General features: G+C 44.8%; 1 protein-coding gene across 6 annotated transcripts in view; it reads right to left on the bottom strand.

Annotated features, from left to right (window-relative positions):
- CEP89 (centrosomal protein 89) overlaps positions 1-15,165 on the bottom strand; it is a 95,725-nt gene that overhangs the window by 35,262 nt on the left and 45,298 nt on the right. For 3 of the 6 annotated variants that reach the window (XM_031659689.1, XM_031659694.1, XM_031659693.1), the window contains 5 exons: positions 13,953-14,003; positions 12,891-12,974; positions 10,171-10,274; positions 5,165-5,280; positions 2,263-2,443 (listed from right to left, as the gene is read on the bottom strand). In XM_031659689.1, coding sequence (XP_031515549.1) covers positions 2,263-2,443; positions 5,165-5,280; positions 10,171-10,274; positions 12,891-12,974; positions 13,953-14,003 — 536 coding nt within the window. The remainder of the gene's footprint in view (positions 1-2,262; positions 2,444-5,164; positions 5,281-10,170; positions 10,275-12,890; positions 12,975-13,952; positions 14,004-15,165) is intronic. The other 3 variants (XM_031659691.1, XM_031659690.1, XM_031659692.1) reach the window with 3 other exon arrangements.

Genomic DNA, 15,165 nt, shown 5'->3' with positions numbered 1-15,165 from the left:
AGGCGTGGTGGCGGGCGCCTGTAGTCCCAGCTACTTGGGAGGCTGAGGCAGGAGAATGGCGTGAACTCGGGAGGCGGAGCTTGCAGTGAGCCGAGATCACGGCACTGCACTCCAGCCTGGGCGACTGAGCTAGACTCCGTCTCAAAAAAAAAAAAAAATTTACAATCAGTTGACTTTAAATAAAGGAGGTTTACTCTCGATAATGTAGGTGAGCCTAATCTAAGGCCTTCAGAGCAAAAACAGGTTTCTCAATGAAGGAGTTCTGCCTCAAAACTATAAGATAGAGATCCTGCCTGGGTTTCCAATGGGCTGGCCTGCCATATGAATTTTGAACTTGCCTGCCCCTACAATTGTGTGAGCTAATTTTTAAAAGAAATCTCACTCTCTCTGTCTTTCTCACTAACTATTGGTTGCTTCTCTCGAAGACCCTGGTTGAAAACACAATCTCATCTGTCAAAGATAATTTCTATTAATATTTTCCCATTCTGCCTATCTTTTTTCCATGTACTTACAGTATATATGTAATTTTTTATATATACACATATATAATTTTATAATTTATATAAAATATATAAATATATAAAATATTTATAATTATACATATAATTTATTATATATTATGTATGTTTCCTATACATAGTTAATATATATACCATCTCTCTCTCTCACATACAAGATTTTTTTTGACATGAGAAAATAGCCACTATATATATATATAGTGTGTATATATATATAAATATATATATATATATTTTTTTCCCACAATGTTGCCTAGGCTGATCTCAAACTCCTAGGCTTAAGCAATCCTCCCATCCAGACTATTACCAATTAGCCAATTACAAATTACATACATACCATACATATGTATATATATATTATATATATACACACATACACATGTAATTATACAAACACATACATTTATACATACATACTAGAATGATCAACTCATTTCACTTTGCCTAGGACATTCCTAGTTTTAGCACTAAAAGTCCCACATCCCGGGAAACCCCTCAGTCCCAAGCAAACTGTTACAGCTGGTTACAGACACACACACACACACACACACACATACACACACACATTTCTTTTTTATTTTGAGACAAAGTCTCACTCTCGTCTCCCAGACTGGAGTGCAGTGGTGCGATTTCGGCCCACTGCAACCTCCGCCTCCTGGGTTCAAGCAATTATCCTGCCTCAGCCTCCCAAGTAGTGGGGATTACAGGTGCCTGCCACCATGCCTGGCTAATTTTTGTACTTTTAGTAGAGACAGGGTTTCACCAGTTTGGCTAGGCTGGTCTCAAACTCCTCTCCTCAGGTGATCCACCCAACTCGGCCTCCCAAAGTGCTGGGATTACAAGCATGAGCCACCGTGTCCGGCCACACACACTTCTTAAAAAATAAAATTGTAATCATTTTCTATGTGCTGTTTTAAAACCTGAACTCCTTACTTAAAAATATATTGTGGCCAGGTGGGCATGCCCCTGTAGTTTTCGTATTTTTTTTTTTTTTTTTTGTAGACATGTGGTTTCGCCATTTTGCCCAGGCTGGTCTCAAACTTCTGGGTTCAAGTGACCTGCCAGCCTCTGCCTCTCAAAGTGTTGGGATTACAGGCATGAGGCACCACTCTCAGCCCAGTTCCACTGTTTTAAACTGCCTTTGGTTCTAAAATTAATAAAGGCCAAAACAGCATGAAAAAAAAATCATACACAAAGTGCAGACTGCTCTTGAGGGCTCTCAAGGAGAGCCAGGCACTACTTTAATTTACCATTTATTACCAAAGTTATTAAAAGAAAAAGTCAGGCTGGGTGTGATGGCTCAGACCTGTAATTCCAGCACTTTGGGAGGTGAGGCCAAGGCAGGCAGATCACTTGAGGTCAGAAGTTTGAGACCAGCCTGGTCAACATGGTGAAACCCCATCTCTACCAAAAATACAAAAATTAGCCAGGTATGGTGATGCACCCCTGTAATCCCAGCTACTCAGGAGGCTGAGGCAGGAGAATCGCTTGAACCCAGGAGGTGGAGGTTACAGTGTGCTGAGATTGCGCCACTGCATTGTAGCCTGGGCAACAGAGTGAGAGTCCGTCTCAAAAAAATAAAAAAGTCCCATTCTCACTTTCAGACACCTGTGCCGCTCTGCTGTGCATGACCGTAGGTGAAGAAACCCAGAAAGAACTGAACTGAGCAACCTCTCTCCATTCGGCAACACAGAAAGACCCTGCCTTGGAAAAAAAAAAAAAAGGCAAAACACTAAATCCTTACCCTTTTAATTCATTTACAATTGATTTATGAACTTCCATTGCGATTTTGCCATCCGAGTGTGTTTTGAGTTCTCGGCATTTGGCACGTAAAATCTCCAGCTGTTCCCTGTTCTCCACCAGCTCCTTTTCCTGGCCCTGGGTTTTCGTCTCCAGGAGCATTAGTTGTTTAGTCAGCTTAGAAACTGAAAATCAAAAGAGAAGGATAAAAACTTGGCACAGAAGACCTCATAAAACACAATTATTGGCTGTTAGGAAATACTAATGAGAGTCAGCTGATAAAAATGACCTTTTAAAGATCTTCTGGGCTGGGCATGATGGCTCACACCTGTCCCAGCACTGTGGGAGGCTGAGGCGGGTGGATCACGAGGTCAGGAGTTCAAGACCAGCCTGGTCAAGTTGGTGAAACCCTGTCTCTACTAAAAATACAAAAATTAGCCAGGCGTGGTGGTGGGTGCCTGTAATCCCAGCTATTCAGGAGGCTGAGGCATGAAAATCACTTGAACCCAGGAGGCAAAGGCTGCAGTGAGCTGAGATCACGCCACCACACTCTAGCCTGGCCAACAGAGTGAGATTCTGTCTCAGGAAAAAAAAAAAAAAAAAAGATCTTTTGGAGTGTTATAAATTAACACCAAAGGCTTTGTCCTTAGAAATTACTGTCCCTACTGGGCACAGTGACTCATACCTGTAAACCCAGCCCTTTGGGAGGCTGAGGGGAGGATTGCTTGGGGTCAGGAGTTTGAGACCAGCCTGGGTAACATAGTGAAACCCCATCTCTACATAAAAATTTAAAAATGAGCAGGGCATGGTGACATGCATCTCTGGTCCCAGATATCCGGGAGGTTGAGGCAGGAGGACTGCTTGAGTCCAGGAGTTCAAGACTACAGTGAGCCGTGACTGGGCCACCGCACTCCAGCCTGGATGACACAGTGAGACCTTGTCTCCAAAAACAAAAACCAAAAAAGCCAAAAGAAATTACTATCTCTACATTAAGCACTCACTAAATATATACTTTTAAAAATAAAATCCACTATAATATTTTACCAAAAATGATTCCAGTCTTCAACTAACTGACTTTCCTAAGACTGAAGCCTTAAATCACACACGGGTGTGCAAGCATATGTCATAACATTGTCCCTAAAGCTGCAAGATTTTCAAGATTTTTAAGGACATCAAACATGGCTAAACTAAGAACCGGATTTATTATTTTCCTTGCCTTTCCTCATTAAACTTTTATTTTATGTCCTGTATCTAAAGTAAGTCATAAATATTTTCATCCTGTGTTTCATAGTTGTATGTAATAAGACATTTCCTGAGCACCTGCTGACACTAGCACTTAGAGGTATTTATTGTAGCATAAAACTGTACATCTCTCTACTCTATGAAAATATCTAATTGGTGACTGGGCATAGTGGCTCACGCCTGTAATCCTAGCATTTTGGGAGGCCAAGGTGGGTGGGTCACTTGAGGTCAGGAGTTCAAGACCAGCATGGCCAACATGGTGAAACCCCCTCTACTGAAAATACAAAAATTAGCTGCAAGTAGTGGCACGTGACTGTAATCCCAGTTACCCGGGAGGCTGAGACAGGAGAATCGCTGGAACCTGGAAGGCAGAGGTTGCAGTGAGCCTAGATCACGCCACTCTACTCCAGTCTGGGCAACAGAGTGAGACTGTCTCAAAAAAAGAAAAAAAGAAAAAAGAGAAAATATCTAATTGGTCAAAGTGAATGGCTGTTTCTGGGCAATGGGAAAACAGCACAGGCAACTCACTGGATCATACAGGTCAAAAGGTTTTCCCTACCCCATGTGACCAGAAATCCTCTTTCTGTTCAGATCTGGTATGTTCAAGAAAATTAAGCTCAGTAAATAGGAAACTAATGTCATCCCTAACCCTGAAAACAAAGATAAGAGGCTCCACAACTCTGTTTCCCCTCTCCCCTTAACAATGCCAGAGTAAAGGCAAATACTCCTGGGCCACGCAGCTCTCAGGAGAAATCACGTGGAGGAAACTCCTGTGCACCTCTCTGGGAGATGCTCTCATCTTTAAACACAACCTGGTTCTCAGAAACAGGAAGTGCTAGCCCCGCAACTGCAGCAACAGCAGGGGCTGCTCATGGACCTGCCATGGCGTGGAAGGGGCTGCCATTCCAAAAGCAGCTGGAGAGGGGAAAACCTCCATCTGCTTCTCGGGGTGCCACGGCCTCATGCAAGATGGCTTGTGCTTCAGTTTCCCAGCCTATGCCATTCTTCACTAGGAAAGAAAAATCAGTAAAACAAAGGGAAAAAATGCCACTATCTCTTGTACTCATAAATTGTGGTTTTAAAGCAGAAGTGATGACTCTTAGCCTGGCCTCCTTACAGTTGTGCACTGTCCCAGACTGTGAAGCTCCTAGGGGTTGGGAGAGTGCACGGGAAGACACAGGAAGAGGGACACTCTCGGAAGGCGTCTGACAGAGATCTAATCTGCAGAGATGTCGCCTCCCGTGCCCGCAGCACCGAAGGAAGGACACAGGGGAACTGTTTAGAACGTGAACAGTTCTGCTTATTTACTCATCCAACAAACATCTGGGAAGAGACCCTGTGTTATTTCAGATGTTTACCTCGCATGGTCTTTCCCATTTCTAAGGTACTATTTTACCCCAAAACCAGTTCTGCTGAGTCTAGCACTATCCCTGCGAGTGATTTACAAACCCATGGGATGATGAGAGACACTGTGGAGTATGAAAAAGCAATCTATGCATTGACGGTAATGACATGGAAGGGTTATAAACAGCTGCATTTCAGTCAAGAATGTAAAACATGACTTCTCTCATTTTCATTCGGGGCCCCCGGCAGGAGGGAGATAGAAGGGTAAAATGACAATAGTGACATCACTGCATGGCCAGTCCTCGCTGGAAGGACCTCACCTTCTTGGAGGTGCTCCTGGTGGCTGTCCTTGGCTTTCCTTTGCTGAATCTCCAACTGCTCCAGCAACAACTTGTTTTCCTCTAAAACCAGTTTTGCTTGAGTCTGAAGCTGACACCTGCAATTGATTTACAAGATGAAATACTGTGATTCAGGTGCTGAATGGTTACAGAAACACTCTGCGATCTAAAAGGAAGCAATGGGTGCATTATAGGTAATGAATATCAAGCCATGTCTCCATGTTAAACATATTAACACAGCAGCAAATCCTGCCATTTGCAGTCAGCTGGGGAAGGACAGCCGCGAGTCTGAATTACGGACTGCTTCAGAAATGCTTTCAGATGTAGAATTTCACACATGTACAGAAGTAAAGAGGATAGAGTAGGAGACTCCCATGTGCACAGTACCCAACTTGAATAGTCACTAAATGGCTGATGAGGTTTCATATGTATAAACCTCTAGTCCTGCCACCCACTATATTATTCTGAAGCCCATATGGAACATATTTAAAGAAATAGTAAGTTTCCATTTTAATTTTAAAATACTCCTTTGTAATCAGTAGCATATTTGCAAAAAAAAAAAGACTCTGTTAGCAGGCTTTGAAATGGTTTCTTAGAACTGTATGAATCTGCCCCAGCCTTCCTCTCAAGCACAAGCAAATCCTCTGCTTCCAGTGCAGTGTAAACCCCAGCCCAGCTCAGCCCTCAAGACCACAAATTCTGATTAGAATGAGCTGAAGGGACCTTAGAAATCATCTAGTGAAATGTTGACCACCAAAGTACACTGGGTGGTAAGTTTACTTACTAAAGCAGTAAACAATCTCGATTTTCCACTTGAAACCCTAAAGGTAAGGAGGAGGAAGGAAACAGACAAGATGAAAGGAGTCAGGCTGTAACAATGGTGTGGCCCCAACAGTGGCTGTGCACTGACTGGCTCCTGGGCACTGTGGGGGTGTCTCTTGCCTGCTACCAGCACCCACAGAGTAGGCTGCCATGCTGTCAGGAGGGGGCTCACCCAAAACTGGTCTGTGCTAGCCTCCTCATTCCTGCCACAAACTGGGCAGCTCCACGATGGTCTGTTTTATGTTTTAGACTTATTTATTTATTTATTTATTGAGAGATAGGGTCTCATTCTGTTGCCCAGGCTGGAGTGCAGTGGTGAGATCTTGGCCCACTGCAACCTCCACCTCAGCTTCCTGAGTATCTGGGATTACAGGCATGCATCATCACACCAAGCTAATTTGTATATTTGTATTTTTTGGTAGAGACAGGGTTTCTCCATGTTGACCAGCCTGGTCTGGAACTCCTGACCTCAGGTGATCCACCCGCCTCGGCCTCCCAAAGTGCCAGGATCACAGGCGTGAGCTACCGTGCCCGGCTGCGTTTTGGACTAATTTATAAGACTTAGGTTCATTCATTCATTTGTTCATTCCTTCCTTCCTCCCTCCCTTCATTCATTTTATTTTTTATTTTTTAGAAACAAGGTCTTGCTCTGTCACCCAGGCAGGACAGGAGTACAGTGGCACCATCAGAGCTCACTGTAGGCTTGAATTCCTGGGCTTAACAGATTCTCCTGCCTCAGCCTTCTGACTAGCTAGGACTACAGGTGCATGCCATCATGCCCAGCTAATTTTTAATTGTTTTGTTTTTGTTTTGTTTTTGAGACAAGGTCTTGTTCTGTCGCCTAGGCTGGTGCACAGTGGTGTGATCATAGCTCACTGCAGCCCTGAACTCCTGGCCTCAAGTGCTCTTCCCACCTCAGCCTCCCAAAGCATTAGGATTACAGGGGTGAACCACTGAACCTGAGCCATTTCTTTTTAAAATGAAAGGGATTGATCCCCCATTCTTAAAAAAAAGTTCAAAATCTCAGATTTGGTTCAACACTCCCTCTTATTTTATTTATTTATTTTATTATTATTTGAGACAGGGTCTCACTCTGTTGCCCAGGCCGGAGTGCAGTGGCACGATCTAGGCTCACTGCAGCCTCCACCTCCTGGGTTCAAGTGATTCTCCCGCCTCAGCCTCCCGAGTAGCTGGGATTACAGGCATGTGCCACCATGCCTGGCTAATTTTTCTATTTTTAGTAGAGAAGCAGTTTCACCATGTTGGCCACACTGGTCTCAAACTCTTGGCCTCAACTGATCCTCCCGCCTCAACCTCCCAAAGTGCTGGGATTATAGGCATGAGCCACTGCGTCCAGCCTCCCTCTTATTTTATAGAGAAAGAAACAGACCCATTAAGCCTGAGGTTAGCCAGTGATTCAGGGGAAGTTAGGAAAAGAAATATACAAAATTTACTTGCAGCCCAGAAGTTCATTGAGAAATTACTGGCAACCAAGCAGAAAGTGTCTGCTGGGCCAGGTGTGGTGGTTCATGCCTGTAATCCCAGCACTTTGGGAGGCTGAGGCAGGTGGATCACCTGAGGTCAGGAGTTGGAGACTAGCCTGTCCAACGTGGTGAAACCTCATCTCTACTAAAAATCCAAAAAGAAATTAGCCAGGCATGGTGGTGGGCACCTGTAATCCCAGGTACTCGGGAGGTTGAGGCAGGAGAATCACTTGAACCCGGGAGGTAGAGGTTGCAGTGAGTCAAGATTGCACCACTACACTCCAGCCTGGATGGCAGAGCAAGACTTTGTCTCAAAAAAATAAAAAAAAGAAAGAAAGAAAGTGTCTGCTGTAGTGTGAAGTCTGTGTACCAAGTGCTGCATGCAGGTTTAGCAGCCGTGCATGTGTGTAGGTACTGAGAGCAGCAAGGAGCTCTGCCCACCAAGTATGATGCTCCAGAGCCCAGAGACCCTCCTGCAGCTTGAGGGCAGTGAATTCAAAGAATTGCTCAGGGAGGCTCTGAGCAAGCCTGATGTTCTCGCCATGCTGGTAGAGCAAAGGGCAGATTTCAAATCCCAACAAACACAGGATTGGGGAACACTGCGGGGCTGTGGATTTGAAAGCAAGGCCTGCCTTTCTTTCCTTTGTTTCATTGACTTTATTTTAAGGAAATGCAGACAAGTTGGATTTGTGGCTATATACAAGGCTAGGGAAGGAACACGGGGGTCCAGAATCTGACAAAGTCTCTTGAGCCCCTTGAAAGCATTTGAAAGCAGGGCCTGCTTTCTTTCCTGTGTTTCGCTGATTTTATTTCAAGGAAACGCAGACAAGTTGGATTTGTGGCTATATACAAGGCTAGGGAAGGAACACGGGGTTCCAGAATCTGACAAGATCTCTTGAGCCCCAGCCTGGCTAAGCTACTTTCCAGGCCACTGTTCAAGGAGGGTGCGAGGGGAGACACACTAGGAACCCTGATGGAAGAAAATCCAAGCTCAGCCAGGGAGGTCACAGAGCACCAAGACCTAGGAGTTGCCTGGGCCAGTCCCACCTGATGCATCGGTGACTAGAAAATCAGGGAGAGCCAATGGTAAGAGTGCTGTTGACTCAATTCCAGATTTCTAAACATCACTTATAGAAAATACTTCATTTTTTCCAGTGATGTTAAGGCCATTTGAAAACACTAAATATAACATACCTACTCAAAGTGAATAATTTTTGTTTTCTTAGTCCTGCCTAGATATTGCTTTTAGGCTTTTCAAGACGTATACTTTCTCTAATTCAGTTAACAGGCATTTGCTGTTGCTGTGCTAGATGCGGGGCCACACACAAAAATGAGCAGGACACTGGTTCCTGCCCTTGCAGAGTTCACAAAGGAGAAGATGGAGGCAGATGTGGAGGCAGACAGGATAGGCAGGCACAGTGTGGCAGGTACTGGGATAGGGCATGTGTTTAGGGGTACATCAGAACTGGAGACAAGGGGCCACGTGCAGTGGTTCATGCCTGCAATACCAGCACTTTGGGAGGCCAAGATGGGAGGATCACTGGAGCCCAAGAGTTTGAGACCAGCTTGGGTAATACAGCGAGACTGTCTCTATGAAAAATTTTTTTAAATGGCTGGGCATGGTAGGGCACACCTGTAGTCCCAGCTACTTGGGAAGTTGAGGTGGGAGGATGGCTTGAGCCCAGGAGGTTGAGGCTGCAGTGAGCTATGGTGGAGCCACTACACTCCAGCCTGGGCGACAGAGTGAGACCCTAACTCTAAAACAACTTAAGAAACAGAGACGCCGGGCACGATGGCTCACGCCTATAATCCCAGCACTTTGGGAGGCCAAGGCAGGCAGATCACATGAGGTCAGGAGTTCGAGACCAGCCTGGCCAACGTGGTGAAACCCCACCTCTACTAAAAATACAAAAATTAGCCGGGTGTGGTGGCACATGCCTGTAATCCCAGCTACTGAGAAGGCTGAGGCAGGAGAATCGCTTGAATCCAGGAGGCAGAGGTTGCAGTGAGCCAAGATCATGCCACTGCACTCCAGCCTGGGCAACATAGCGAGACTCTGTCTCGAAAAGAAAAGAAAAGGAAGAGAAGAGAAGAGAAGAGAAGAGAAGAGAAGAGAAAACAGACACAAGGGAGCAATAATGGCCTCTCCTGAAGGCAACGCTATAGACAAGCACCATTCCAGTAGGACCTAGAGGGTGAGGAGTGCAGAGGGGCTTTCGGAGGAAGGACAGGTTGGAAGTGGGGCAACCTCAGTTGTCAGGGAATCTGCCAGGGCAGGGCGGATGGGAGCTGGTCATGCAAGCCTCATGAGCTTTCTGTTTTGGGAGGCCATTTTGAGCTTTCTGTTCTCAAACCCTGGGAGCCATCGCTGGGGCCTAAGAAGGGATGAGACTCTCCAGGTCTGAGATGGAAAAATCACCCTAGAAAAATACCACCTCAGATAATAAAAAGCAGAAAGCAACTATATTTCAGGTTTGAGAACCTACTTAGAATTTTAAAAGTCATCTTTAAAATATAAGTTTAGAATAATTTATTAGGGTTTTATTATACCTTATTAATTTCTTAGAAACTCTCCCTTAAAATATTTAAGAATGTAATTATGTATTTGATAATTTTAGAACATATTTTCTTATTATCATTTGTTTTAAGTTAGCAAAAGAGCAGAAACACAATGCCACTTGCCATTCCTCACTGGTAACAGCACTACTTTTATTTAACTCTTGGTGCAATTCTTCATTTTCTTTCACCACTTCTTGGACTCGCATCCTAAACATTCTCATTTCCTCCTGAAATAAAATGTACGTAAATTATAACACACACATACCCACGCATCTATATTTCTCAGTTCTGGTGCTGCTGTGGTGACTAAAATCAAATGGTAACAGCCATTTAGCAAGGTCTCACAACAGGCCAGCCTTCAACACTCGGTACCAGCACGAGTGGTGCCTGCTCTCAGGGAGCCTACAGTCTAGTGAGAAAGCACTAGGACCAAAGTACAAGAGGCAAAGAACCTGGGCTTTCAATATTGGATTCCTAATTTGCTAACATTGTTCTCTAACTGCCAAATACTGATAGAAAAGGCAGAGATGCCCATCAACACTGACATTTTTCCTTTGTTTAAAGATGCAGGATAATTAGAGGTTTTTAATATTTAAAAAAGACCTTTTCATCCTTAATTAAAGCTAGATTTGGTAGGGAACGGGTTAGTTAGTGTGGGAGTTGGAGGAAGCTCTTAATTTTTTTTTTTTTTGAGACAGGGTCTTGCTCCGTCGCCCAGGCTAGAGTGCAGTAGTGCAATCATAGCTCACTGCAGCCTCAACCTCCTAGGCTCAAGTGATCCTCCCACCTCAGCTTACCAAGTACCTGTGCCACCATGCCTGGCTAATTTTTGTATTTTGTGTATAGACAAGGTTTTGCCATGTTACTCAAGGCTGCTCTTGAACTCCTAGGCTCAAGCAATCTTCCTGCCTCAGCCTCCCAAAATGCTGGGATTACAGGCATGAGCCACCACATCCAGCCAAGGCTATTAGTTTTGTCCATGACAACCATGAGAAAGTGTCTTACTAGCATCATCAGTCTGCAGAGCTTAATTGGCCATTAGCCACAACACAAGGTCTGTCGCTGGGCCGGTTTTGATGCCTAACAGTCTATGTCTGTTTCAGCTCCCAACAGTCTGTGTATGTGACACTTCAGCTGAGCCTCCGCCATCAGGGCTTTTCGAGTTTCTGTGTCCTGCACTGTCCTTTGGTGAGAATCTGAGGTGCCAATATTTACTTTGGTGTGCCTCTAAAATATTCTACTCCCAGCTGTCAGATGTTTATGCTTACACCCTTTTAACTTAAAGCAGCACTACCAAGTAACTTCTCCTCTCATCCCTCCACCCAGACACACTCACTCACTGCTGGCAGTCCATGTGACTCTTTTTTGGAACAGGAGTCAGGCAAACTAAAGTGTGCAAACCAGTTGGCTGTTTTTATAAATAAAGTTTTATTGGAACACGGCCTCGCCCATTATTTACATGTTATCCTCAGCTGCTTTCATGTTGCAACAGCAGGGCTGAGCAGGTGCAAACAGAAACTGCATGGCCTCCAAAGCCTAAAGTACTTATTAACTTGCCCTTTACAGAAAGTGTGTGCTGACCCTGATTTAGAAGGAGCACCAAAATAATAATATTATTAGTTATTAGGACTGTTATATACTCAATTAATACAAGATTCATACATGCTCTTAGACAATTAAGCATCCAACACTAAGTCTAAATGAAAAGGATTAAAATTCCTTTCCATGGGATATGGACACAGGACAGTATTACTGACGAGGAACAAGCTGGGAGCCTCTTAAAGGACCCTCCCAGCTCAGGATCCCAGAACAACCAACATTTCTTTCACTGGATCCTTCAATTTCAGGGATCTATATGGACACTTAAATGAGGAATCCAGATGAATGCAGGAGGCACGGGAAGCCTCTCTAACTCACACCTGCGGTTAGAACGAGCTCCACTGCCCAAAGCCATTCCCACAAAACGGCGGTGGACAAGGCAGAAATGGATAAAAACCTCACTTCTTCTCCATTTCCAACAGCTCAGCAATCGGACTTCCCTAGGGTCAGCTCATCCTAGAATTAAGAAGCATCTAAGTTTGCCTAAAACATCTCCAGCCTTTCCTTCCCATGTCTGCCCAAATAGCCCTTCTTTTATCTGTTTGTTTTGTTTTGTTTTATTTTTGAGACAGAATCTTGCCCCGTCGCCAGGCTGGAGTGCAGTGATGCAATGCCAGCTCACTGTAACCTCCAACTCCCCGGTTCAAGCCATTATCCTGCCTCAGCCTCCCGAATAGCTGGGATTACAGGCACGTGCCACCACACCAGCTAACTTTTGTATTTTTAGTAGAGACAGGGTTTCACCATGTTGGCCAGGATGGTCTCAATCTCCTGACCTCATATGATCCACCCACCTTGGCCTCCCAAAATGCTGAGATTACAGGCGTGAGTCACCGTGCCCAGCACAAATGGCCCTTCTAATGGTGGTGTTTGCAGCTGCAGAGTACCAGAAAGAAGCGCTTCCCCACTGCTGTCTTCCCTGCACCCCAAGATCTCAGCCTATATGGGCTGGCTGTCCAGAAAGCCATGGCTTCTCATGCAGCACTGCTCTGACCCTCCATAATTCTCCCCTCACTCCCTATCCACCCCCCCTGCTCTGCCAATCACTCCCTTACTTCCTCCCCTCTTCCTTCTTTCCCTCCCTCCCTCCATCCCACCCTGCCACACTCCTTCCTTCCTCCTTTCTGTCCTCTAATAAACATTTGATTATCTATAATATGCTGGGTATACCTACATTCAAAATGTTTCTATAAAATTTGAAGCAGTCCTATATCTTGTCTCTTCTGAGACATTTGCCAGCCTACCTTGAGGGTGGCATTGAGCTCGTCCTTCTCTTTCATTATATCTTCATAAGCCAGCAACAATGGTGACAGGTATTTTACATCCAACTGAAGACAGACAGTAAAAGAAGGTCAATATAGGCCAGCCACGGTGGCTCATGCCTGTAATTCCAGCACTTTGGGAGGCCTAGGCGGTGGATCACGAGGTCAGGAGATCGAGACCATCCTGACTAACACGGTGAAAACCCGTCTCTACTAAAAATACAAAAAACTAGCCGGGCATGGTGGCGGGCGCCTGTAGTCCCAGCTACTCGTGAAGCTGAGGCAGGAGAATGGCGTGAACCTGGGAGGCGGAGCTTGTAGTGAGCCGAGATCGCGCTACTGCACTCCAGCCTGGGCGACAGAGCAAGACTCTGTCTCAAAAAAATAAAAAGAAAAAAAATAAGAAGGTTAATATATTTCTTACATCTAAACACAACCAGCAAATTTTTAAATGGCAAAAAGTTACACTTGTTTGAAATGGTTTCTGTGGTTGCTGTTGTTATTGTTTTTTAAGGACCCTCCCAGCTCAGGATCCCAGAACAACCAGCATTTTTTTTGCTGGATCCTTCCAATTTCAGGGATCTATGTGGACACTTAAATGAGGAACCCAGAGGAATGCAGGGGGCACAGGAGGCATCTACAACACCCACACAGGCTCGGCCTCCTGTGGTTAGAATGAGTTCAGTTGCCCGAATCCATTCCCACTCTGCAGCCCAGGCTGGAGTGCAGTGGCATGATCTCAGCTCACTGCAACCTCCACCTCCTGGGTTCAAGTGATTCTCTTGCCTCAGCCTCCCACGTAGCTGGGACTATAGGCATGCACCATCATGCTCGACTAATTTTTGTATTTTTAGTAGAGACAGGGTTTCACCGTGTTGGCCAGGCTGGTCTTGAACCCTTGACCTCAAGCGATCCATCCGCCTCAGCCTACCAAAGTGCTGGGATTACAGACATGAGCCACCGTGCCTGGCCTGAAATGGTTTTTAATAGCTATGCAAATATAGCCTGAAAATATGGGCCTGAAATTAAATAACTTCCACTTACCAACCAGGGTGGTATAGGGCCCTTGGATGGGAGGCCTTCAATATTTAAGCTCTAAGAACAAAACAAATATTGAAGACAAGTTAAACCACACTTCCTCTGAAATTTCAAGTCTTAGATATTCTTAATCTAGACGGGGCATTGCCCATCTATGCACTGATCTATCTATCCATCTGCCTACCCACCCACCTGCCCACCAACCCATCCATCCATCCATCCATCCATCCATCCATCCATCCATCCATCCACTCTCCCATATACCCTCCCATCTATCTATCTCTATGTATGTATGTATACATGAGAGAATATTTTTTCTGAAATGTTTGAGAGTAATTTGCAGATATAATGCCCCTTTTCCTCTAAATACTTGTATTTCCTAAAAACAAAAACATTAATATACTTAACCACAGTACTGTCTTGAAAATCAGGAAATCAACACTGATAACAATGCTATTTTCATAATATATATACTATATATATATGTATATATATTACTGCTCCTTGTAGAGCAGGGGTACCCCATAGGCAGTATGCCTAGAGTAGCCTATAGTAGGCTAGAGTAGCCTATACTACTCAGTAGCCTAGAGTAGCCTATACTACTATTTTCTAACCTAACCTATACGTTATCTTCAAATTTCATCTATTTTCCTACTAATGTTCTTTTCTGATCAAGGATCCAGTTTAGGGTCACATATTGCATTTAGCTGTCAAGTCTTTTATGTCCTTTTTTTTTTTTTTTTTTTTTTTTTTTTTTGAGACAGGGTCTCATTCCATCACCCAGGCTGGAGTGCAGTGGTGAGATCATGGCTCACTGCAACTTCTGCCTCCTGGGCTCAAGCAATCCTCCCACCTTAGCCTCCTGAGCAGCTCAGACTACAGGCGCACGCTACCATACCTGGCTAATTTCTGTATTTTTTGTAGAAATGGGGTTTCCCCATGTTGCCCAGGCTTCTCTTGAACTCCTGGGCTGAAGTGATCCTCCTGCCTCAGCTTCCCACAGTGTTGGGACTGCAAGTATGAGCCAGCACACCTGGCCCTTTTTGTTTTGTTTTGTTTTTTGTTTTTCTGAGAGAGTCTCACTCTGTTGCACAGGCTGGAGTACAGCGGTATGATCTCAGCTCACTGTAACCTCTGCCTCCCAGGTTCAAGAGATTCTCATGCCTTAGCCTCCCTGAGTAGCTGGGACTACAGGTGTGTGTGCCACCACACTTGGCTA

This window comes from Papio anubis, chromosome 20, assembly GCF_008728515.1.
Source record: "Papio anubis isolate 15944 chromosome 20, Panubis1.0, whole genome shotgun sequence".
Lineage (NCBI taxonomy): Eukaryota > Metazoa > Chordata > Mammalia > Primates > Cercopithecidae > Papio > Papio anubis.
This window is presented reverse-complemented; position numbering and strand designations above follow the sequence as displayed.